Source organism: Zootoca vivipara, chromosome 2, assembly GCF_963506605.1.
Source record: "Zootoca vivipara chromosome 2, rZooViv1.1, whole genome shotgun sequence".
NCBI lineage: Eukaryota > Metazoa > Chordata > Lepidosauria > Squamata > Lacertidae > Zootoca > Zootoca vivipara.
Genome location: NC_083277.1, coordinates 13407218 through 13430965, shown reverse-complemented (window position 1 = coordinate 13430965; position 23748 = coordinate 13407218). Strand labels below are relative to the sequence as shown.

The following is a 23748-nucleotide window of genomic DNA, read 5'->3' as shown; positions in this document are numbered from 1 at the left end:
TGACTGGGAGCGGCCGCCGAGACCACATAACACCGGTCCTGAAAGACCTACATTGGCTCCCAGTACGTTTCCGAGCACAATTCAAAGTGTTGGTGTTGACCTTTAAAGCCCTAAACGGCCTCGGTCCGGAATACCTGAAGGAGCGTCTCCACCCCCATCGTTCTGCCCGGACACTGAGGTCCAGCTCCGAGGGCCTTCTGGCGGTTCCCTCACTACGAGAAGCCAAGTTACAGGGAACCAGGCAGAGGGCCTTTTCGGTAGTGGCTCCCACCCTGTGGAATGCCCTCCCACTAGAGGTCAAAGAGAACAACAATTACCAGACCTTTAGAAGGCATCTCAAGGCAGCCCTGTTTAGAGAAGCTTTTAATGTTTGATGGATCTCTGTATTTTAATGTTTGATGGATTTCTGTATTTTAGAATTTCTGTTTTGTTGGAAGCCGCCCAGAGTGGCTGGGGGAACCCGGCTAGATGGGCGGGGTATAAATAATAAATTATTATTATTATTATTATTCGGCGATCAGCCTTCTTTATGGTCCAGCTCTCACTTCCATACATCACTACTGGGAAAACCATAGCTTTAACTATACGGACCTTTGTCGGCAAGGTGATGTCTCTGCTTTTTAAGATGCTGTCTAGGTTTGTCATTGCTTTTCTCCCAAGAAGCAGGCGTCTTTTAATTTCGTGACTGCTGTCACCATCTGCAGTGATCAAGGAGCCACTTGAAACTTAAATTGACCAATTCTATGAAGACTTAAAACACCTTCTAGAAATGACACCAAAGAAGGATGTTCTTCTCATTACAGGGGATTGGAATGCTAAAGTAGGGAATCAAGAGATAAAAGGAACAACTGGCAAGGTTGGCCTTGGAGTTCAAAAGGAAGCAGGGCAAAGGCTAATAGAGGTCTGTCAAGAGAACAAGCTGGTCATCACAAACACTCTTTTCCAACAACACAAGAGACTACTCTACACATGGATATCACCAAATGGGCAGCATCAAAATCAGATTGATTATATTCTCTGCAGCCAAAGATGGAGAAGCTCTATACAGTCAGCAAAAACAAGACCTGGAGCTGACTGTGGCTCAGATCATCAGCTTCTTATAGCAAAATTCCAGCTTAAAGAAGAAAGTAGGAAAAACCACTGGGCCAGTAAGATACAATCTAAATCAAATCCCTTATGAATACACAGTGGAAGTGAGGAACAGGTTTAAGGATTTAGATTTGGTGGACAGAGTGCCTGAAGAACTATGGATGGAGGCTCGTAACATTATACAGGAGGCAGCAACGAAAACCATCCCAAGGAAAAGGAAATGCAAGAAAGCAAAATGGCTGTCCAACGAGGCCTTACAAATAGTGGGGGAAAGGAAGCAAACAAAATGCGAGGGAGATAGTGAAAGATACAGGAAACTGAATGCAGATTTCCAAAAAATAGCAAGGAGAGACAAGAGGGCCTTCTTAAACGAGCAATACAAAGAAATAGAGGAAAACAATAGAATGGGGAAAACCAGAGATCTGTTCAAGAAAATTGGAGATATGAAAGGAACATTTCATACAAAGATTACCGTAATAAAGGACAAAAGTGGTAAGGACCTAACAGAAGCAGAAGACATCAAGAAGAGGTGGCAAGAATACACAGAGGAATTATACCAGAAAGACATGGAGGTCTTGTACACCCCAGGAAGTGTGGTTGCTGACCTTGAGCCAGACATCCTGGAGAGTGAAGTCAAATGGGCCTTAGAAAGCGCTGCTAATAACAAGGCCAGTGGAAGTGATGATATTCCAGCTGAACTGTTTAAAATTTTAAAAGATGATGCTGTTAAGGTGCTACACCCAATATGCCAGCAAGTTTGGAAAACTCAGCAATGGCCAGAGGATTGGAGAAGATCAGTCTACATCCCAATCCCAAAGAAGGGCAGTGCCAAATAATGCTCCAACTACCGCACAATTGCGCTCATTTCACACGCTAGCAAGGTTATGCTTAAAATTCTACAAGGCAGGCTTAGTCAGTATGTGGACCGAAAACTCCCAGAAGTGCAAGCTGGATTTCGAAGGGGCAGAGGAACCAGAGACCAAATAGCAAACATGCGCTGGATTATGGAGAAAGCTAGAGAGTTCCAGAAAAACGTCTACTACTACTTCATTGATTATGCAAAAGCCTTTGACTGTGTTGACCACAGCAAACTATGGCAAGTTCTTAAAGGAATGGGAGTGCCTGATCACCTCATCTGTCGCCTGAGAAATCTCTATGTGGGACAAGAAGCTACAGTTAGAACTGGATATGGAACAACTGATTGGTTCAAAATTGGGAAAGCAGAAAGACAAGGTTGTATATTGTCTCCCTGCTTATTTAACTTATATGCAGAATTCATCATGCGAAAGGCTGGACTGAATGATTTCCAAGCCGGAATTAAGATTGCCGGAAGAAATATCAACAACCTCAGATATGCAGATGACACAACCTTGATGGCAGAAAGTGAGGAGGAATTAAAGAACCTTTTAATGAGGGTGAAAGAGGAGTGCGCAAAATATGGTCTGAAGCTCAACATCAAAAAAACCCAGATCATGGCCACTGGTCCCATCACCTCCTGGCAAATAGAAGGGGAAGAAATGGAGGCAGTGAGATTTTACTTTCTTGATCCCTGCAGATGGTGACAGCAGTCATGAAATTAAAAGACGCCTGCTTCTTGGGAGAAAAGCAATGACAAACCTAGACAGCATCTTAAAAAGCAGAGACATCACCTTGCCTACAAAGGTCCATATAGTTAAAGCCATGGTTTTCCCAGTAGTGATGTATGGAAGTGAGAGCTGCAGCATAAAGAAGGCTGATTGCCGAATTATGGTGCTTGAGGAAACTCTTGAGAGTCCCATGGACTGCAAGAAGATCAAATCTATCCATTCTGAAGGAAATCAGCCCTGAGTGCTCACTGGAAGGACAGATCGTGAAGCTGAGGCTCCAATACTTTGGCCACCTCATGAGAAGAGAAGACTCCCTGGAAAAGACCCTGATGTTGGGAAAGATTGAGGACACAAGGAGAATAGGACGACAGAGGATGAGATGGTTGGACAGTGTTCTTGAAGCTACGAACATGAGTTTGACCAAACTGCGGGAGGCAGTGGAAGACAGGAGTGCCTGGCGTGCTATGGTCCATGGGGTCACGAAGAGTCGGACACGACTAGAATATATCTATAAATCAAAAGAATAGATGAGGGTTTCAAGATTACCTTGGGTATATAAGAATGTGCTTACCATCTTTCTGTGTCTTCATGGTTCCATAATTGCAATTATAACAGTGGGAGTTATGTTGCTGTTCCTATAATATTAATCTAACTCTGCTTCCAAAGCAACACCACCAATCTCAGCTCCACTTTGTGCAACTCTCCATTCCCAGATACAAACATTTTAGAACAACACTACAGACTCACACACTCCCCTCCCTATCTAAAAGTACATTAAATATTATATTATGCTGACTATTGTGAAATGTTACCATCATTACTTTAAAAACACGTCTAGACAATGTTACATACAAACAACAGAAGCTCAAATATGCTGCATGCATTGAAGACTGACTTCCTGTTATTGAAGTGAAATCAAGTGTCAACTTGGAGAGAAAGAGGCTCTACACTTTAAAGTGTTCCATGATAACCAAAGCAGAATCAACACTCCTTCTATTTAAACCATTTCTCATTTTTTAGTTAATTCATGGCTTGTACAGTTTCCACTCTTACAGCTCTTACCCCTCAGAGTCTTTTGATGGTTTGTAAGACTTCGACTTCAACTTTAACTGAACCACAGTCCACTTCCCTGGCACTTATATAGTTTCTCCCCATGTGAGTCCGTTGATGTTTTCTAAGGTTTCCACTCTGACTGAAGCTCTTTCCACACTCCACACATTTAAATGGTTTCTCTCCTGTGTGAATCCGTTGATGTTTTCCAACGTCTCCACTCTGACTGAAGCTCTTTCCACACTCCATACATTTAAATGGTCTCTCTCCTGTGTGAGTCCGTTGATGGTTTCTAAGGTCTGAACTCTGAATGAAGCTCTTTCCACACTCCATGCATTCAAATGGTTTCTCCCCCGTGTGACTCCGTTGATGAATTCTAAGTGTTCCACTGTGAGTGAAGCTCTTTCCACACTCCATGCATTCAAATGGTTTCTCCCCCATGTGACTCCGTTGATGTATTCTAAGTTGTCCACTCTCACTGAAGCTCTTTCCACACTCCATACATTTAAATGGTTTCTTCCCCGTGTGAGACCGTTGATGTTTTCTAAGTGGTCCACTCTTACTGAAGCTCTTTCCACACTCTATACATTTAAATGGTTTCTCCCCCGTGTGACTCCGTTGATGTATTCTAAGGTCTCCACTCTGACTGAAGCTCTTTCCACACTCCATACATTTAAATGGTTTCTCCCCCTTGTGACTCCGTTGATGTATTCTAAGGCTTCCACTCTGACTGAAGCTCTTTCCACACTCCATACATTTATATGGTTTCTCCCCCGTGTGACTCCGTTGATGTATTCTAAGGCTCCCACTGTCAGTGAAGCTCTTTCCACACTCCATGCATTGAAAGGGTTTCTCCCCTGTGTGAATCCGTTGATGAGTTCTAAGCTCTCCACTCTGACTGAAGCTCTTTCCACACTCCATACATTTAAATGGTTTCTCCCCCGTGTGAATCCGTTGATGAATTCTAAGTGCTCCACTCCGACTGAAGCTCTTTCCACACTCCATACATTTAAATGGTTTCTCCCCCGTGTGGCTCCGTTGATGTATTCTAAGGTGTCCACTCTGACTGAAGCTCTTTCTACACTCCATACATTTAAATGGTTTCTCCCCCGTGTGACTCCGTTGATGTTTTCTAAGGCCTCCACTCTGACTGAAGCTCTGTCCACACTCCATACATTTAAATGGTTTCTCCCCCGTGTTAGTCCGTTGATGAATTCTAAGTTTTCCACTTTCAGTGAAGCTCTTTCCACACTCCATGCTTTCAAATTGTTTATCCTCTCTCTTTTCACACTCCGTGTATTTAAATGGTTTCTTCGTTATTTCCATTGGACATGGCCCACCAGAATTTTGACTGCCTTCTCCACTGTCTTTTTTCGACGGGGGTGGGGGGGGAGAGAAAATCCTATTTGTTTTCTAGGAAGAGAAGAAAGGAATCTTACACACATCAATTAGCGCCTGCTCTTTTTAAACATCTTATACATTATCTCATATCCTCCATATGTTCCAACATTTTAGGAAAGGCAAATGAAATAATGTTAAATAATGGGATTGCATCACCAGCCTTTCCAAACCCTTAGGAAACGTTAATGAAGCAGCATTATCTTAGAATGCGGTTGAATTGTGGGGTTTACTTTTTATAAAAAGTGGTTTCTCACAGGAAAGGGAGCTGCTCTAAGTCCATGAACCTGCCCACTATTCATGAGCGTCCTAAGTACATCATGAACTTCTTCATCCTCTGCACAATCATCTTCCACACCTGCCAGTGTGGGCACATTGGATTTATAGTGTTAGGGTCTAGATAAAAATAAAAATAAAATAGAAAAATTCCTTCCAGTAGCTCCTTAAAAGGTAAAGGGGACCTCTGACCATTAGGTGCAGTCGTGCCAGACTCTGGGGCTGCGACGCTCATCTCCTTAGAGACCAGCTAAGTTTGTCATTGGTATGAGCTTCCATGTGCATGCACACTTCTTCAGATACACTGAAACAAAAGTCACCAGACCCTTACATATAGTGGGAGGGTGGGGAGGGGTATTACTCAGAAGGGTGGTGGGAATAGGTGATTGGCTGATAGGTGTGTCAAACCTGTTGACGACCATAGATTGGTCTAGATACCAATCATACTCCCTGGGAAATTTCTCAAGGACCCTTAAGATCCAGTTTCACCAACTCCCAAATAACAGAGCCCTAGAGCAGCCTTTCTCTACCTTGGGTCCCCATATGTTGTGGGACTACAATTCCCATCATTCCTAGCCATCAGGGCCAGTGAGCAGTGTTTATGGAACTTGCAGTACAAGAACATCTGGGGAACCAAGATTTGCTGCCCTAGAGGAACCTTCTATGCTGAGGTGAGGCATCTCTGACCCTCCAGTTGTGGTTAGACACAAAGTAAAGGTAAAGGGACCCCTAACCATTAGGTCCAGTCACGGACAACACTGGGGTTGCAGAGCTCATCTCGCTTTACTGGCCAAGGGAGCTGGCGTACAGCTTCCAGGTCATATGGCCAGCATGACTAAGCCGCTTCTGGCAAACCAGAGCAGCGCACAGAAATGCCGTTTACCTTCCTGCCGGAGTGGTACCTATTTATCTACTTGTGTAGTAAGTAAGTAAAACCTTTATTGGCATCAAACAAACTCGCATACAAAATAATAACAGATTAAAACTGTCACTGTGGCAAACGCTGTGCCAAGAGAGGGAAGGGAAAAATCCGCCATCCGCTTTCACGACAATGGGGCTTCCGGCGACTCAGACGACTGCAGAGTACAACGCCGAGAAAATAGTAAATTAAGATATGGTTATGCTCTCGCGGACCAGAATAGGTCTAAAGCGTCTGGTAATTGCCTGCATTGAGTACATGGCCAAAATGAACTTATGCTTGAACTTTGAAAAAAGCAAAATCCTGGTGTTTGGTAACTCACGCACGAGTTATAGCTGGGTTTTTGGAGGTAAACCCATCCAGCAGGTCTTTAAATTCAATTATCTAGGAATCACCTATCACCATAGGCTCCTCTGGTCTCCACATCGAGGCGTGGTGGTGAACGCCAGTAAGATATCCACGCAGGCAATTACGCGATTTTTTACAACAAGGGGCAACTCACATATCCCTTCTGCGCTCAAGATCTTCAATGCCAAGACCATTTCACAACTGCTCTACGGCATTCCAATCTGGATCCCGGGGTTCACCCAGACAGTAGAGCAAGTGCAATCAACCTTTCTCTACAAGATTTTCTCTGTTCCAAGATGCGTCCCATATGCAGTTTTATGTCTAGAGGGAGCTCAACACAAGGTGGAATCTGTCGCCTGGGCAAGATTCCTTATATTCTGGCTAAAAATCTGCCTCGACTCTGACAGAGATCCCTTCCTCCAGGTAATGCTTTCGGACACCTTCCTCCCCCCAGGGCTGCAACACTTCAATAGGAAGGTACAGCAACTGGGGCTTTCAGTAGAACTCCTCCGCTCAATGTCCTTACAATCTGCCAAAGCCACAGTCATTACTAGGTTGTGGGACATTGAGAGACAGGATCTTATAGCGGCAGCAGGCACAACATGTTCCCCCCTTCTTTTCCACCTCCCGTGGGCTCATGAAACAAAACCTAACTATCTTGACTTCCTACTGAACCCACAAGAAAGAAGGGCATTTTCGTTGGCCAGGTTCAATGCAAATCCATCGAACCTCCTGTGAGGAAGATTCTCGGGCAGGGCGAAGGATGAGAGGATCTGTCCGTGTCATGACCCTCAGGTGGAAAGCCTTCCACATATGGTTTTTCATTGTAACCTTTACGTCGACCTTCGTCAACGGTTCCTGGACCGGCTCTGCATTCCCAGAGGGAGACCAGAGCGGGAAATCTTGCGGTTCCTCTTGCTGGTCCTCACCGAGTCCTCACCGAGATGGTGGCTCAATATCTTAATCTACTTGTGCTTTAATGTTCTTTTGAACTGCTAGGTTGGGAGGAGCAGTGACCGTGCAACGGGAGCTCAGCCCATCACAGGGATTCGAACCGCCAACCATCTGATAAGCAAGCCCTAGGGCTCAGTGGTTTAAACCACAGCACCACCCAAGTCCCATTTTGGACACAAAGTACCATCTACCAAAGCAAGGATGACCCATGGCCAGGGATGATGGGAGTGTTATCTAGTTGGATACACTTTCCCCTTCTTCCCCCTCTTCTGAAAATGCTGAATATCTGTATTTCATTTCCTGCTTCTTCCATGATCTCCAAGATCTTCCTGATACAGTCCAACTGCACACATTCCCAAATCATCCAGCACCATTTACTTCCCGAGGCTGCTGCACTTTGTCTAGGACACTGGCAATGGGACAGCACCTTCCACTGGACGAGAAGATAGAGGGTTAAATTGTTAGGATTTGATAGTAGATTCTGTTCCACCTTAAAAAGGAACAGGCTTGGAAGAGGATGTTGAGTGTGTCACATGATGTATATTTCCGTTTGTTGTGCTATTGTATTGTATTCACTTTACTTCGCTATGCTGAAGGAGGAAGACGTATCTGTATATGCTCTGATATGCTTCTAGAATAAACTGCTTGTAAATATGCAAGAATTTCTCTCTGTGTCTTATCTGCTGCCAACCATGCTAACGCTGTATGAACTCTGGAGATAACGTGTCCAGGTTCCAAGAGCCTGGGTCGGGTTCCAGTTGGCTACACTGGAGAACAGAGGTGAGGGGCACGCCAGCCCAGATGCTTGTGGTGTTATGCCAACAATCGGGTTATGGGCCCGATGGAATGGCAAATCGGCCAGGGGGTAGCAGAACCGGCTGGTGTTCTGACCCAGGCAGCAGAGCAGCGTGATCCGAATGCAGCTAAAGAATGCTGGGAAACGTCGGACCGAGAGAAGTGCAAAGGTATGTAAAAGCGAAAGGCTTTTTACAAGCAGAGACTTTGATCTATGCAGCCGAGGAAGTTTTATGGAAGTTTTATGGAAGTTGCAGTCCAAGAACATCTAGGGATCCAAGGTTGAGAAATGCTGCCCTAGAGGCACCTTCTAGGCTGAGGCGAGGCATCTCTGACCCTCCAGTTGTGGTTGGACACAAAGTAAAGGTAAAGGTATCCCTGACCATTGGGTCCAGTCGTGACGGACTGGGGTTGTCACGCTCATCTCGCTTTACTGACCGAGGGAGCCGGTGTACAGCTTCCGGGTCATGTGGCCAGCATGTCTAAGCCGCTTCTGGCAAACCAGAGCAGCGCATGGAAACACCGTTTACCTTCCCGCCGGAGTGGTACCTATTTTTCTACTTGCACTTTGATGTTCTTTTGAACTGCTGGGTTGGCAGGAGCAGGGACTGTGCAATGGGATCTCGCCCCATCGCGGGGATTCGAACCACTGACCTTCTGATCGGCAGGCCATAGGCTCAGTGGTTTAACCCACAGCACCACCCGAGTCCCATTTTGGACACAAAGTACCATCTGCCAAAGCAAGGATGGCACATGGCCAGGGATGGTGGGAGTCTTATCTAGTTGGACACACTTCCCCCTTCTTCCCCCTCTTCTGAAAATGCTGAATATCTGTATTTCAGTTCCTCCTTCTTCCATGATATCCAAGATCTTCCTGATATAGTCCAACTGCACACATTCCCAAATCATCCAGCACCATTTACTTCCTGAGGCTGCTGCAGTTTGTCTAGAACACTGACAATGGGACATCACCTTCCACTGGATGAGAGGCTAGAGTATGGGTAGGCAAACTAAGGTCCGGGGACCGGATCCGGCCCAATCGCCTTCTAAATCCGGCCCGCGGATGGTCCGGGAATCAGCATTTTTTTTACATGAGTAGATTGTGCCCTTTTATTTAAAATGCATCTCTGGGTTATTTGTGGGGCATAGGAATTTGTTCATTTTTCTTCTTCAAAATATAGTCCGGCCCCCCACAAGGTCTGAGGGACAGTGGACCGGTCCCCTGCTGAAAAGGTTTGCTGACCCCTGGGCTAGAGGGTTTAATAAGGGCAGGCCAAATGGGACTCAGCTCTGTCCCCTCCTTGCCCCTCTCTGCATCTGCTGCCTGAGGGGGCTGCCTCAGTCTCCCTCACGGTGGCGCAGGCCCTGAGAACAACCTTCTCTCTGCCCTCCAAAATACAGGAAACATAACAAAGAAGACATTGGAGTGTAACCATGGAACATAACAACAACAACTGGTTGTAATTCACTTTGGGCTGCCCTGGGCAAGAGAAAGCGACTAACAGATTCAATAAATAAATAAAAATAACAAACATAGTAATAATTACTCAGGCGGGGAGGGGGAGGAACCCCACCCATTTCCATAACAATCTTCCCAATCCCTTAAATCCTACAGATTTAAGAGATCTGAAATAGTGGCAATAATGGAAACCTGGTGGAATGGAGAGAAGGAGTTGGGCACACTTATCTCTGGGTAGGGACCCTTTGGATGTTTCTCCACAGAAACACAGGCATGTGGGTGAGACTGTAGTTGACAAGACAGAAGCCTCAAAGGGTGGAAATAATAAAGTGGGCTTCCTCCCTTTCCTCTTTCTCCCAAATGGTAGGACTCGCTCTAACAGTCCCCAGCGCCCGATGCAGCAGCTGATCTGGGATTTATGGCAGGGCAAGGACTGAGCTTCAAGGGAGGAGAGGGTGGATCAGGCCTCCTGTTCAGGGATCTCTCCCTGGTCGACTTGAAGTCATGGCAGATTCCTGAGAAGGAGGAAGAAGTCAAGGCAGGCAGCCCCCAAGTCTCTATTTATTTCTCCAAGATGGCTTCGATTCCTCCCCCAGTCTGTGTACTGTAATTCCTCCTCCCTAAGCCCCCATGGTCCCCTTTGCCCAGAGGCCCCCCTGGCCGGCTCACCCTTCTTGCCAAATTTCGCCCAAGCACTCCCACCTCTCCATCCAGTGTGGCCTCGCCAGATGAGCAAGGAGGGGGGAGAGAAGGGAGACGGGGGGGGGTCTCTAGCCAGGCCTCTCTCACCTGCTTTAACCCTGCCATGGACTGATTCTCTGATTCTCGACACAAAGGGCACGCCTCGGCACCTGCGCGGATTCCTGCTAGGGGGAACACGGAACTCGCAGAGAGGCGCGTAATTGGGGCCTCGGTTCAAGTCTCAGCCCTTGGTAGGCCTCCCATTTCATTTCCACAGAAGCCCCCCCCCCGGGGGTCAGGGCAGTATCTCTAGACTCTCAAGCGGATGGGGCGCTGCAAAGTCTTCCCCGCCTCCCTTGCTTGCTATTCTATTCCGATTTCCTTTCCTGTAATATAAAGGGCTGGGCGCTCTCCACTGACACGAGGCACCCCCGCTCACCTGATCCACAGAAGGAGGGGAACGGGAGCACTCCCCTACTTTCCTTTCATCCCCCCACCTCGCCCCAAATCCTGCCCTCCTTTCCCAGCTGCCCTGTTTGCAGATTCAGGGGGAGAAAAATATAACAATAAATATATATATTTCGCACCTCTTTTTCTTCCTCCTCTGCAGACCTGCTCCTCTTCCGGGAATGTGAATGGCGGCCCCTCCCTCTCCAACCTTGGCTCTCCCCTCCCCCCTCCAAATCTTCCTGCCTCTCTAGGAAGCGGAGCTCACTGACCCATGGAGAGGAATGAGTGACGCCTCCCTCCCAGAACACACAAATTCTCCTCCTTCCAAACAAGCTCTGTTATCCTGTTTCTTTCCTGAGAAGGTCCCAGGTTCGATCCCCGGAGACGGCAGGGAAAGGACCCCCTTTTCCCAGAGTTGTTTACCTTTTCCCAAGCCTCTGCGGGGATCGCTCTCCTCCCGCGGAGGCTTGGGAAGAAGTCGAGGCAAATTCCTCGTGAAGCCTCTTCCTGAGGTTCTCAGAAGCCATGGTAGTTCCCTTCCTGGAGCTGCAGGAAAGGAAGCAGGAAAGGAGAGGGAAATAGTAGCTGTGCCCTTTCATATATCTCACTAATAGTATATAAACCCCGCTCAAACTTTCCCAACAGAATACTCGTTAGAGCACCTCTTTACCTGAACACTTAAATTCCACACGATATAATCTCACCTTTCATGTACCTCCACACTAAAGAAACTTGCACCTAGACAACTAGTCCATCAATTGATCGACAGCTTCAGCAAATCACAGTCCACACGGAGATGAACTCCTCTTCTGGCCTCTAACACTCTTCACATGTTCTCAACAGCCACTCACTCAGCCTGAGGGTGAGCGGGTGAGAAAAGGAGGGATTGTTGGAGGAGGAATGCTTCCTAGAGAGGAAATAAGTTGTGGTTTTTATTAAGGGAGATGCAGGGTTAGTTGGGAAGGCTCTCCATCCTCATTTTCGGAAGAGAGAAGGAGGAAGAGGGGCCACTTAATTGGGAGGTTTGTGCAGGGAGAGAAGTGTGTGTTTCTCATCCCCTCCCATCTACAGACAGGGCAGATGGGGGGGGGGTTGGGGAGTGAGAGGAAGGTAGAGAAGGGATCCCCTCCCCCTTGCTTCTTCTTCGGATCAGAAGAGCGGGAGAAGGGCTGATGGGGGGACGACTCCTCCCAATGTTTGCATTGCAAGATCCTCTTTGAAGGGCAGAAATGGAGCCAGCGTTGAGGGAGGGGGGAGCCGAAGACATTTACTGCCTGAGAGGAACCAGAGAAGAGTGCTTCCCTCCCTCCCAAAGCACCCTTACTGGGACACTGAGCAGTCACCTGGGGACAACTATCTTCTCCCCACCAAAAAAGAAAGGTGTGGTCTTAGACGCAGCCTCAACACTGTTTTATGGATTGGGGGACATCCAGCAGGAGACTGGACTCTGTGACTTCTGTGTTATGGGGAGAAGATGGAGTTTGGTTTTGACAGCTCCCCAACTCCATCCAGGTGGAAAGAACAATTCTTGGGGTACGCTATCTAAAGCGCTTTCCAACTTCGCTGGAGTCTAGCCCTACAGGAGCTGGGTTGATCATAAAACGCAAGACCGCAGCCAAGCAATGAGGAAGCAAATGTGTGGCCAGAAGGCATGATCATTTAGTTGTTGCAACAAAGGTCTCAATCTCTAAGGAGAGCAAAAAAAGAAAATGTCCAGAACAAAGATTACATGAGTTTTTAAAAATTCCCACAACACATTTCTCACAGGGTCATCAAAACATCACGTCACAGAAGAGGAGTGGTGTTGGGCAGAAATCTGTGATCAGGACATGGCCTTGTCAATCACACCTTGTTTCAACATCCATCTAACACAAGGAAAAGAAAATATCCCATAATCACTGAGGTACACTTCTGAGGGTCTTCTGGCAGTTCCCTCACATTTACAGGGGACCAGGCAGAGGGCCTTCTCAGTAGTGGCACCCTCCCTGTGGAACACCCCCTCTCAATAGCAGATGTCAGAGAGAGAAAGAATTACATAACTTTTAGAAGACCTCTGAAGGCAGCCTTCTTCAGGAGCAGGGTGGGGATCTCTCAGACGTGGAGGCTTCACCCAGAGAGATCCCCGCCTCCACTCCTGCTTGCACGCTGAGGAGTGCCTGGTTGCCTTCAGGTGGTGCAGGGGCTCTCAGATGCAGCTTCTGGGCTGCCTCCACCTTCCCCAACCCCAGCAACTATTCAGCCTGGCTGCCTTCATGGGGTTGCAGGGGATCTGATGCAGCCGCAAACCCCTCAATGGATAGTGTGAGGGAGCCTACACCTCCCTAGCTGAGCAGCCCCGATCCAGCTCCTGTTCCCGTGCAACCGGCAACGCTTCCTAGAGGAGCAGCCCGATCCCACTCCTACTTGCCAATCCCACTCCTACTTGCCGCCTGGCCCAGCCTTCCCTCACTCTGAGTTGGGGCCACCAGAGCTGGAGGAGGGGGTGGTTGCTGTTGTGGTGGAGGAACCTATCGCTGGAGGCCAGCAGGTACCTGCTCACTTGCTGCCTAGCCCACCTTCCCTCACAAGGAAAACGGAAGTATGGCACCCAAAACAAAAGTTATACTCAGAACAGAGGACGTTCGGCTTCCGAAAAAAGTTCCAAAACTGGAACACTCATTTCTGAGTTTGAAGTGTTCAGGTTCCAAGTATTAGTTACAGGTGGGTAGCCATGTTGGTCTGAGGTAATCGAAACAACAACAAAAAAATTCCTTTCAGTAGCACCGTAGGTAAATGGACCAAAGACTGTTAGGACGACTCTGGGGTTGCGGAGCTCATCTCGCTTTACTGGCCGAGGGAGTCAGTATGCTGAGGTGAGGCATCTCTGACCCTCCAGTTGTGGGTAGACACACAGTAAAGGTAAAGGGATCCCTGACCATTAGGTCCAGTCGTGACCGACTCTGGGGTTGCGGCACTCATCTCGCTTTACTGGCCGAGGGAGCTGGTGTACAGCTTCCGGGTCATGTGGCCAGCATGTCTAAGCCACTTCTGGTGAACTGGAGCAGCGCACGGAAATGTCGTTTACCTTCCCGCCGGAGCGGTACCTATTTATCTACTTGCACTTTGATGTGGTTTCGAACTGCTAGGTTGGCAGGAGCTGGGACCGAGCAATGGAAGATCACTCAATTGCGTGGATTTGAACCACTGGCCTTCTGATTGGCAAGCCTTAGGCTCTGTGGTTTAAGCGACGCCACCACCTGAGTCCCCTACAAACTTAGGGAGACCAACTAAGTTTGTGATAGAGACCAACTAAGTTTGTCATTGATATGAGCTTTCATGTGCATGCACATTTCTTCAGATACACTGAACATCCTGACATCAGGAATCACAAGACAGAGAAACCAGTAGGAGAACACGTCAATATCCCAGGACATTCTATACAAGATCTCAAAGTAGCTGTCTTATTACAGAATAATTTCAGAAATAGACTGGAAAGAGAAGTTGCCGAATTGCAACTTATTGCCAAACGTAAAACCACGGAGAGACCTGGTCTGAATAGAAACATTGGATTCTTATCTCATTCTACACGTTAAAGCTATTTTTTGCCATCTCACCCCTTGCTTTTTCCTGCAAGACCAATTGCCGTCGTTAAGAGTCAACACGTTTACCACACCTATCGGCCAATCACCCATTCCCACCACCCTTCTGAGTAATACCCCAGCTCCACCCTCTCACTATATATAAGGGTCTGGTGACTTCTCTTTCAGTGTATCTGAAGAAGTGTGCATAAATACGAAAGCTCATACCAATGACAAACTTAGTTGGTCTCTACAGTGTTACTGGAAGGAAATTTTATTTAGGTTCCAAGTAGTTTGAGAACTAAGCTGTTCGAAAACTGAGGTACCACTGTGTTTATTTTTCCCAATTTGAACTGTATTCATCCCCTCCCCCAGTGGTGATATTTTTCAGTCAAAATGAGAGTACCCCCTAAACGTTTTTTAAAATACCATATCATTACATATCAATGGAAAGATAATTTAATGAAGAATGTACTGCAATAACTTTTATGGATTAGCTGAGTTCATAAAAGATGAGACCCTTCCCCCGTCCCCTCTCTGTCGTCCCCCCACATACCGTATCCAGTTTGGGGAGGCTGTGCGTGGGTTCCCCGGTGGATCCCAATGGGTGAGGGGGTTGGTGGGCTACCCGTAGGTCATGTTGGGGTGGGTCCCCTGTGTCAGTCAGAGCAGGTGTGGGTGGGGCCCTCTGAGGATGTGGGTGAGTGTTGGAGTCTTCCTCTTTCCTGCCGTCTGCTCAGGAGGGGGCACAGCGGCGGCGGAGGTGGAGATGGTGGCAGTGGGTGGGGAGGGTAGGCGAGGCCTGGCCTGCTTCTTGTGCCATTGGCGTGTGAGTACAGGAGTGGCGAGGCCCAGCCTGCCTGCTGGCCTCCCTCTCTGTCCGGCAGTGGGGGTGAGGAGAGGCGAGGTCCGGCCTGCCTCTCGTGGCGGTGGCGGCACCTGCTGCAAGACCCGTCATATCCCCTGCAGTGGTGGCGGCAGCTTCCCACCCTAAGTGCCCAGAGGTGGCTCCTGCCTTGGGGCAGCTGGTGGATATGGAGGAAATTGACCCTTAGCACTCTCGCTTTGGGACCTGCCTGAACCTCCTTCCACATTATATTCATCCATTTTGTTTCTCCCCTGTGTCATTTTGGGGATAGCATTCTACACACACTTGTGTCACTGTTTCCCCCCCCCCTCCCCACACATTGCTTTGAGATGCTCTGGTACGGCCCCTTCTTCCCTGTGCCCCCTTCCCTCCTCATGCAAGACGTGCAGCTAGGAACAGAGCCTTTCCTGGTTACACCACTAAATAGCCCTTTTATTTCTCCTGCCACCAAATATATCCATACAAAATCTATCTATAAATCAAAAGAATAGATGAGGCTTTCAAGATTACTGTGGGCATATAAGTAGATGCTTACAATCTTTCTGTGCCTTCATGGTTCCATTATTGCACTTATAACAGTAGGAGTAATGTTGCTGTTCCTATACTATCAATCTAACTCTGCTTCTAGAGCAACAGCCGCATTCTCAGCACCACTTTGTGAAACTTTCCATTCCCAGATACAAACATTTCCAACTCCCTCCACCAAACACCAAAACCAGCTCACTCTCAGTCCATCCTCATTCAGAAGCAACACTCCAGACTCACACACTCCGCCTCCCTATCTAAAAGTACATTAAATATTATATTATGCTTACTATTGTGAAATGTTACCGTCATTACTTTAAAAACATGTCTAGACAATGTTACATACGAAGAACAAAGCTCAAATACGCTGCATGCATTTAAGATTGATTTCCTCTTATTGATGTGAAAGAAAGTGTCAACTCGGAGAGGTTCTTTATTTATTTTCCCCCAATTTATTGTGAGCCCGTTGATGAATTTTAAGTTTTCCACTGTCAGTGAAGCTCTTTCCACACTCCATTCTTTCAAATTGTTTATCCTCTCTCTTTTCACACTCTGTGTATTTAAATGGTTCTTTATTTATTTCCCCCCAATTTGAACTGTATTTATCCCCTCCCCCAGTGGGGATTTTGTTGTTGTTTAGTCGTTTAGTCGTGTCCGACTCTTCGTGACCCCATGGACCATAGCACGCCAGGCACTCCTGTCTTGCACTGCCTCCCGTAGTTTGGTCAAACTCATGTTCGTAGCTTCGAGAACACTGTCCAACCATCTTGTCCTCTGTCGTCCCCTTCTCCTAGTGCCCTCAATCTTTCCCAACATCAGGGTCTTTTCCAAGGATTCTTCTCTTCTCATGAGGTGGCCAAAGTATTGGAGCCTCAGCTTCACGATCTGTCCTTCCAGGGAGCACTCAGGGCTGAGTCAAAATAAATGTACCCCCTAAAAAAGTTTTTAAAGCAAAAAAGCATTGGGTTATACCATAATATTACATATCAATGGAAAGATAATTTAATGAAGAATGCAATGCAGTAACTTTTTATGAAGGATTATTTATTACAGCAGTAGTCCAAAGAAGAAATGTGCTGGCACTTTGTGATAAACAAGTGGGTTTTGCGTTGCAGTTTGGGTACTCAGTCTCTAAAAGGTTCGCCATCACTGCCCTAGGAGCATGTCCAGTTTCAAAGGTGGAGGGAGGCTTTCCACCCTAAGTGGCCAGAGGTGGCTCCTGCCTTGGGGCAGCTAGTGGATATGGAAGGAATTGACCCTAAGCACTCTTGGTTTGGGACCTGCCTGAACCTCCTTCCACATTATACTCATCCATTTTGTGTCTCCCCAGTGTCATTTTGGGGATAGCATTCTACACACACTTGTGTCACTGTGCCCCCCCACCCCAGCACATTGCTTTGAGATGCTCTGGTACGGCCCCTTCTTCCCTGTGCCCCCTTCCCTCCTCATGCAAGACGTGCAGCTAGGAACAGAGCCTTTCCTGGTTACACCACTAAATAGCCCATTAATTTCTCCTGCCACCAAATATATATACAGTGGTACCTTGACTTACGACTCAACTTACGAAATTTTCGACATCCGAAGGAAAAAAATGGCCGCGCACTAACAAATTCATTGACATCCGAAGGGAAACTGCGGGCGGCTTTAGATGGGTTTTCCTCGATTTACAAATTTTTAGATGCAGTTTCTTCGACTTACGAATGTTTCAGTCTCTCCCCCCCAATGCATTCCTATGGGGGCTTCGACTTACAAATTTTCCGACTTGCGAAGGTGCCGTCGGAACGGATTACCTTCGTAAGTCGAGACACCACTGTATCTATAAACACTATATATATATATATATATTAAAAAACACAATATCCCCTTCATGGATCAATGCCTTGTCGTGGCGAAGGGGCTTGAATAACTCAGAGAAGCTATGAGCTATGCCGTGCAGGGCCACCCAAGATGGAAAGGTCATAGTGGAGAGTTTTGACTAAACGTGATCCACCTGGAGAAGGAACTGGCAAGCCACTCCAGTATCCCTGCCAAGAAAACTCCATGGACAAAGACAACAGGCATATAAAAGTTATGACGCTGGAAGATGAGCCCCTCAGGTCAGAAGGCGTCCAACATGCTACTGAGGAAGAGCGGAGGACAAGTACAAGTAGATTCAGAGCTGATGAAGCGGCTGGGCCAAAGCCGAAAGGTTGCTCAGTTGCGGATATGCCTGGAAGCGAAAGGAAAGTCCAATGCTGTAAAGAAAAATATTGCATAGGAACCTGGAATGTAAGAACCATGAATGTAAGCTGGATGTGGTCAAAAATGAGATGGCAAGAATAAATATTGACATCCTGGGCATCAGTGAACTAAAATGGAAGGGAATGGGCGAATTTAGTTCGGGTGACTATCATATCTACTACTGTAGGCAAGAATCCCGTAGAAGAAATGGAGTGGCCCTTATAGCCAACAAAAGAGTGGCAAAAGCTGTTCTGGGATGCAATCTCAAAAATGACAGAATGATCTCGATACGAATCCAAGGCAGACCTTTTAACATAACAGTAATCCAAGTTTATGCAGCAACTACTGGTGCTTAAGAAACTGAAATTGACCAGTTCTATGAAGACTTAAAATACCTTCTAGAAATGACACCAAAGAAGGATGTTCTTCTCATTACAGGGGATTGGAATGCTAAAGTAGGGAATCAAGAGATAAAAGGAACAACTGGCAAGTTTGGCCTTGGAGTTCAAAAGGAAGCTGGGCAAAGGCTAATAGAGGTCTGTCAAGAGAACAAGCTGGTCATCACAAACACTCTTTTCCAACAACACAAGAGACTACTCTACACATGGATATCACCAAATGGGCAGCATCAAAATCAAATTGATTATATTCTCTGCAGCCAAAGATGGAGAAGCTCTATACAGTCAGCAAAAACAAGACCTGGAGCTGACTGTGGCTCAGATCATCAGCTTCTTATAGCAAAATTCCAGCTTAAACTGAAGAAAGTAGGAAAAACCACTGGGCCAGTAAGATACAATCTAAATCAAATCCCTTATGAATACACAGTGGAAGTGAGGAAGAGGCTTAAGGATTTAGATTTGGTGGACAGAGTGCCTGAAGAACTATGGATGGAGGCTCGTAATATTATACAGGAGGCCAACGAAAACCATCCCAAGGAAAAGGAAATGCAAGAAAGCAAAATGGCTGTCCAACGAGGCCTTACAAATAGTGGGGGAAAGGAAGCAAGCAAAATGCGAGGGAGATAGTGAAAGATACAGGAAACTGAATGCAGATTTCCAAAAAATAGCAAGGAGAGACAAGAGGGCCTTCTTAAACGAGCAATACAAAGAAATAGAGGAAAACAATAGAATGGGGAAAACCAGAGATCTGTTCAAGAAAATTGGAGATATGAAAGGAACATTTCATACAAAGATTACCGTAATAAAGGACAAAAGTGGTAAGGACCTAACAGAAGCAGAAGACATCAAGAAGAGGTGGCAAGAATACACAGAGGAATTATACCAAAAAGACATGGAGGTCTTGTACACCCCAGGAAGTGTGGTTGCTGACCTTGAGCCAGACATCCTGGAGAGTGAAGTCAAATGGGCCTTAGAAAGCACTGCTAATAACAAGGCCAGTGGAAGTGATGATATTCCAGCTGAACTATTTAAAATTTTAAAAGATGATGCTGTTAAGGTGCTACACCCAATATGCCAGCAAGTTTGGAAAACTCAGCAATGGCCAGAGGATTGGAGAAGATCAGTCTACATCCCAATCCCAAAGAAGGGCAGTGCCAAATAATGCTCCAACTACCGCACAATTGCGCTCATTTCACACGCTAGCAAGGTTATGCTTAAAATTCTACAAGGCAGGCTTAGGCAGTATGTGGACCGAGAACTCCCAGAAGTGCAAGCTGGATTTCGAAGGGGCAGAGGAACCAGAGACCAAATAGCAAACATGCGCTGGATTATGGAGAAAGCTAGAGAGTTCCAGAAAAACGTCTACTTCTACTTCATTGATTATGCAAAAGCCTCTGACTGCGTCGACCACAGCAAACTATGGCAAGTTCTTAAAGGAATGGGAGTGCCTGATCACCTCATCTGTCTCCTGAGAAATCTCTATGTGGGACAAGAGCTACAGTTAGAACTGGATATGGAACAACTGATTGGTTCAAAATTGGGAAAGCAGGAAGACAAGGTTGTATATTGTCTCCCTGCTTATTTAACTTATATGCAGAATTCATCATGCGAAAGGCTGGACTGAATGATTCCCAAGCCGGAATTAAGATTGCCGGAAGAAATATCAACAACCTCAGATATGCAGATGACACAACCTTGATGGCAGAAAGTGAGGAGGAATTAAAGAACCTTTTAATGAGGGTGAAAGAGGAGTGCGCAAAATATGGTCTGAAGCTCAACATCAAAAAAACCAAGATCATGGCCACTGGTCCCATCACCTCCTGGCAAATAGAAGGGGAAGAAATGGACGCAGTGAGAGATTTTACTTTCTTGGGCTCCTTGATCACTGCAGATGGTGACAGCAGTCACGAAATTAAAAGACGCCTGCTTCTTGGGAGAAAAGCAATGACAAACCTAGACAATATCTTAAAAAGACATTACCTTGCTGACAAAGGTCCGTATAGTTAAAGCTATGGTTTTCCCAGTAATGATGTATGGAAGTGAGACCTGGACCATAAAGAAGGCTGATCGCCGAAGAATTGATGCTTTTGAATTATGGTGTTGGAGGAGACTCTTGAGAGTCCCATGGACTGCAAGAAGATCAAACCTATCCATTCTGAAGGAAATCAGCCCTGAGTGCTCACTGGAAGGACAGATCGTGAAGCTGAGGCTCCAATACTTTGGCCACCTCATGAGAAAAGAAGACTCCCTGGAAAAGACCCTGATGTTGGGAAAGATTGAGGGCACTAGGAGAAGGGGACGACAGAGGACGAGATGGTTGGACAGTGTTCTCGAAGCTACGAACATGAGTCTGACCAAACTGTGGGAGGCAGTGGAAGACAGGAGTGTCTGGCGTGCTCTGGTCCATGGGGTCACGAAGAGTCGGACACGACTAAACGACTAAACAACAACTTCTAAGCTGTCACCCACCAACATCATTTTAAGCCTGTTTTCATAAGCATAATGGTTAGAAACCGACTTTTAAAAAACCCCACAAAGTTTCTCAGGATGCTGAACACTAAACGACAACAACATAATAAGGCTATATAGGTGAGGTCGCATCTGATTATTATTATTTTGCCAAGTAATGTTATTTAATCTCTCTCTCTCTCTCTCTCTCTCTCTCTCTCTCTCTCTCTCTCTCTCTCTCTCTCTCAGATGTAGTCCAAGGAATTAGGTCACTGAATGCAAAATCAAAATCAAAAAGTTGACAGAAAGTTTGTAAGAGGCAAACTAGCTTTTCACCATCTAATGCTTAGGTGGACGGGGGCAGGGGGCGGGGACATTGCACTCAATCTTCCACTGAGATGCTGTTCTCAACATGTAAGAGGGAAGAAGGCATGGAAAACGAAGCTTGGGGCTAGTAGAACATGATGGTGGAGTAACATTGGGCTTCCTCTTTTCAGTGGGAAGATGGAAATCAACCTTCTTCAACTGCATCCAGTGCAAAATTCACTGCAGTGTGAGCACCCCCTGAAGCACCCCTACAAAGGCCCTGTCAACTAGAGTTTGTTAGGGGTTGCTGGGAATTGTAATTCTAGGGGAGGTAAAATACAGTTCCCAGGATTCTTGGTGGTAGGTGCTTTAAATATATGGGGTCTATGCAGCCTGTGAGGGTTGTAGCAGCAGCAGCAGCAGCAACAACAACAACAACTTATTATTTATACCCCATCCATCTGGCTGGGTTTTCCCAGCCACTCTAGGCAGCTTCCAACAAAAGATTAAAAATACATTAAAACATCAGTCATTAAAAACTTCCCTAAACAGGGCTGCCTTCAGATATCTTCTAAAAGACAGATAGTTGTTTATTTCCTTGACATCTGATGGGAGGGCGTTCCATAGGGCAGGCGCCACTACCGAGAAGGCCCTCTGCCTGGTAGAACCTGCTCCATAGTTAAAATTGATTATTGATCACAATGTACCTAATACTCAAGTCCATGAGACTTGCTTGAGGGGATTCATGAATCTGAGAAAAATGACAGTATTCCAAATTCTATTTCCAGCTATTAATCATCCTGTCTGACCCTCTCATGGACTAGAACAGGATGCATAGACTGGACTGCAAGAAGATCAATCCTATCCATTCTGAAGGAAATCAGCCCTGAGTGCTCACTGGAAGGACAGATCGTGAAGCTGAGGCTCCAATACTTTGGCCACCTCATGAGAAGAGAAGACTCCTTGGAAAAAACCCTGGTGTTGGGAAAGATTTAGGGCACAAGGAGAAGGGGACGACGGAGGATGAGATGGCTGGACAGTGTTCTCGAAGCTACAAACATGAGTTTGACCAAACTGCGGGAGGCAGTGGAAGACAGGAGTGCCTGGCGTGCTATGGTCCATGGGGTCACGAAGAGTCGGACACGACTAAACGACAAACACAATATATCTATAAATCAAAAGAATAGATGAGGGTTTCAAAATTACCTTGGGTATATAAGAATGTGCTTACCATCTTTCTGTGTCTTCATGGTTCCATAATTGCAATTATAACAGTGGGAGTTATGTTGCTGTTCCTATAATATTAATCTAACTCTGCTTCCAAAGCAACACCACCAATCTCAGCTCCACTTTGTGCAACTCTCCATTCCCAGATACAAACATTTCAGAAGCAACACTCCAGACTCACACACTCCCCTCCCTATCTAACAGTACAATCAATATTATATTATGCTTACTATTGTGAAATGTTACCGTCATTACTTTAAAAACATGTCTAGACAATTTCTTCAGTAGCACCTTAAAGACCAACTTAGTTCATATTTTGGTATGAGCTTTCGTGTGCATGCACACTTCTTCAGATACACTAGAAACAGAAGTGTCAGACCCTATATATATACAGAGGGTGGTGGGGGTGGGTGGGAATGGGAGAATTAAATTTTTTTTAATTTGCTTCGACTCAGGCCAACACGGCTACCTACCTGTAACTATGTCTAGACAATGTTACATTCAAACAACAGAAGCTCAAATACGCTGCATGCATTGAAGACTGATTTCCTGTTATTGAAGTGAAATCAAGTGTCAACTCGGAGAGAAAGAGGCTCTACACTTTAAAAAGCGTTCCATAATAACCAAAGCAGAATCAACACTCCTTCTATTTAAACCATTTCTCATTTTTTTGTTAATTCATGGCTTGTAGAGTTTCCACTCTAACAGCTCTTACCCCTCAGAGTTTTGATGGTTTGTTAGACTCCGACTTCAACTGAACTTTCCTGGCACTTATATGGTTTCTCCCCCATGTGAGTCTGTTGATGTTTTCTAAGGTTTCCAATGTCAGTGAAGCTCTTTCCACACTCCATGCATTGAAATGGTTTCTCCCCCGTGTGAGTCCGTTGATGTTTTCTAAGTGTTCCACTGTCAGTGAAGCTCTTTCCACACTCCATGCATTTAAATGGTTTCTCCCCCGTGTGAGTCCGTTGATGTTTTCTAAGTTGGGAGTCTTATCTAGTTGGATACACTTTCCCCTTCTTCCCCCTCTTCTGAAAATGCTGAATATCTGTATTTCATTTCCTCCTTCTTCCATGATCTCCAAGATCTTCCTGATACAGTCCAACTGCACACATTTCATTTCCACAGAAGCCCCCCCCCCGGGGGGTCAGGGCAGTATCTCTAGACTCTCAAGCGGATGGGGCGCTGCAAAGT

General features: G+C 46.2%; 1 protein-coding gene across 1 annotated transcript in view; it reads right to left on the bottom strand.

Annotated features, from left to right (window-relative positions):
• LOC132591584 (oocyte zinc finger protein XlCOF6-like) overlaps positions 1 to 15708 on the bottom strand; it is a 34512-nt gene extending 18804 nt beyond the window's left edge. The window contains exons 1-2 of the mRNA XM_060270825.1: positions 11143 to 15708; positions 3831 to 5138 (exon numbers count right to left, since the gene is read on the bottom strand). Of these exons, the coding sequence (XP_060126808.1) occupies positions 3831 to 5051 (1221 nt within the window). The 5' untranslated portion in view covers positions 5052 to 5138; positions 11143 to 15708. The remainder of the gene's footprint in view (positions 1 to 3830; positions 5139 to 11142) is intronic.
• Between the last annotated feature and the right edge of the window lie 8040 nt (positions 15709 to 23748).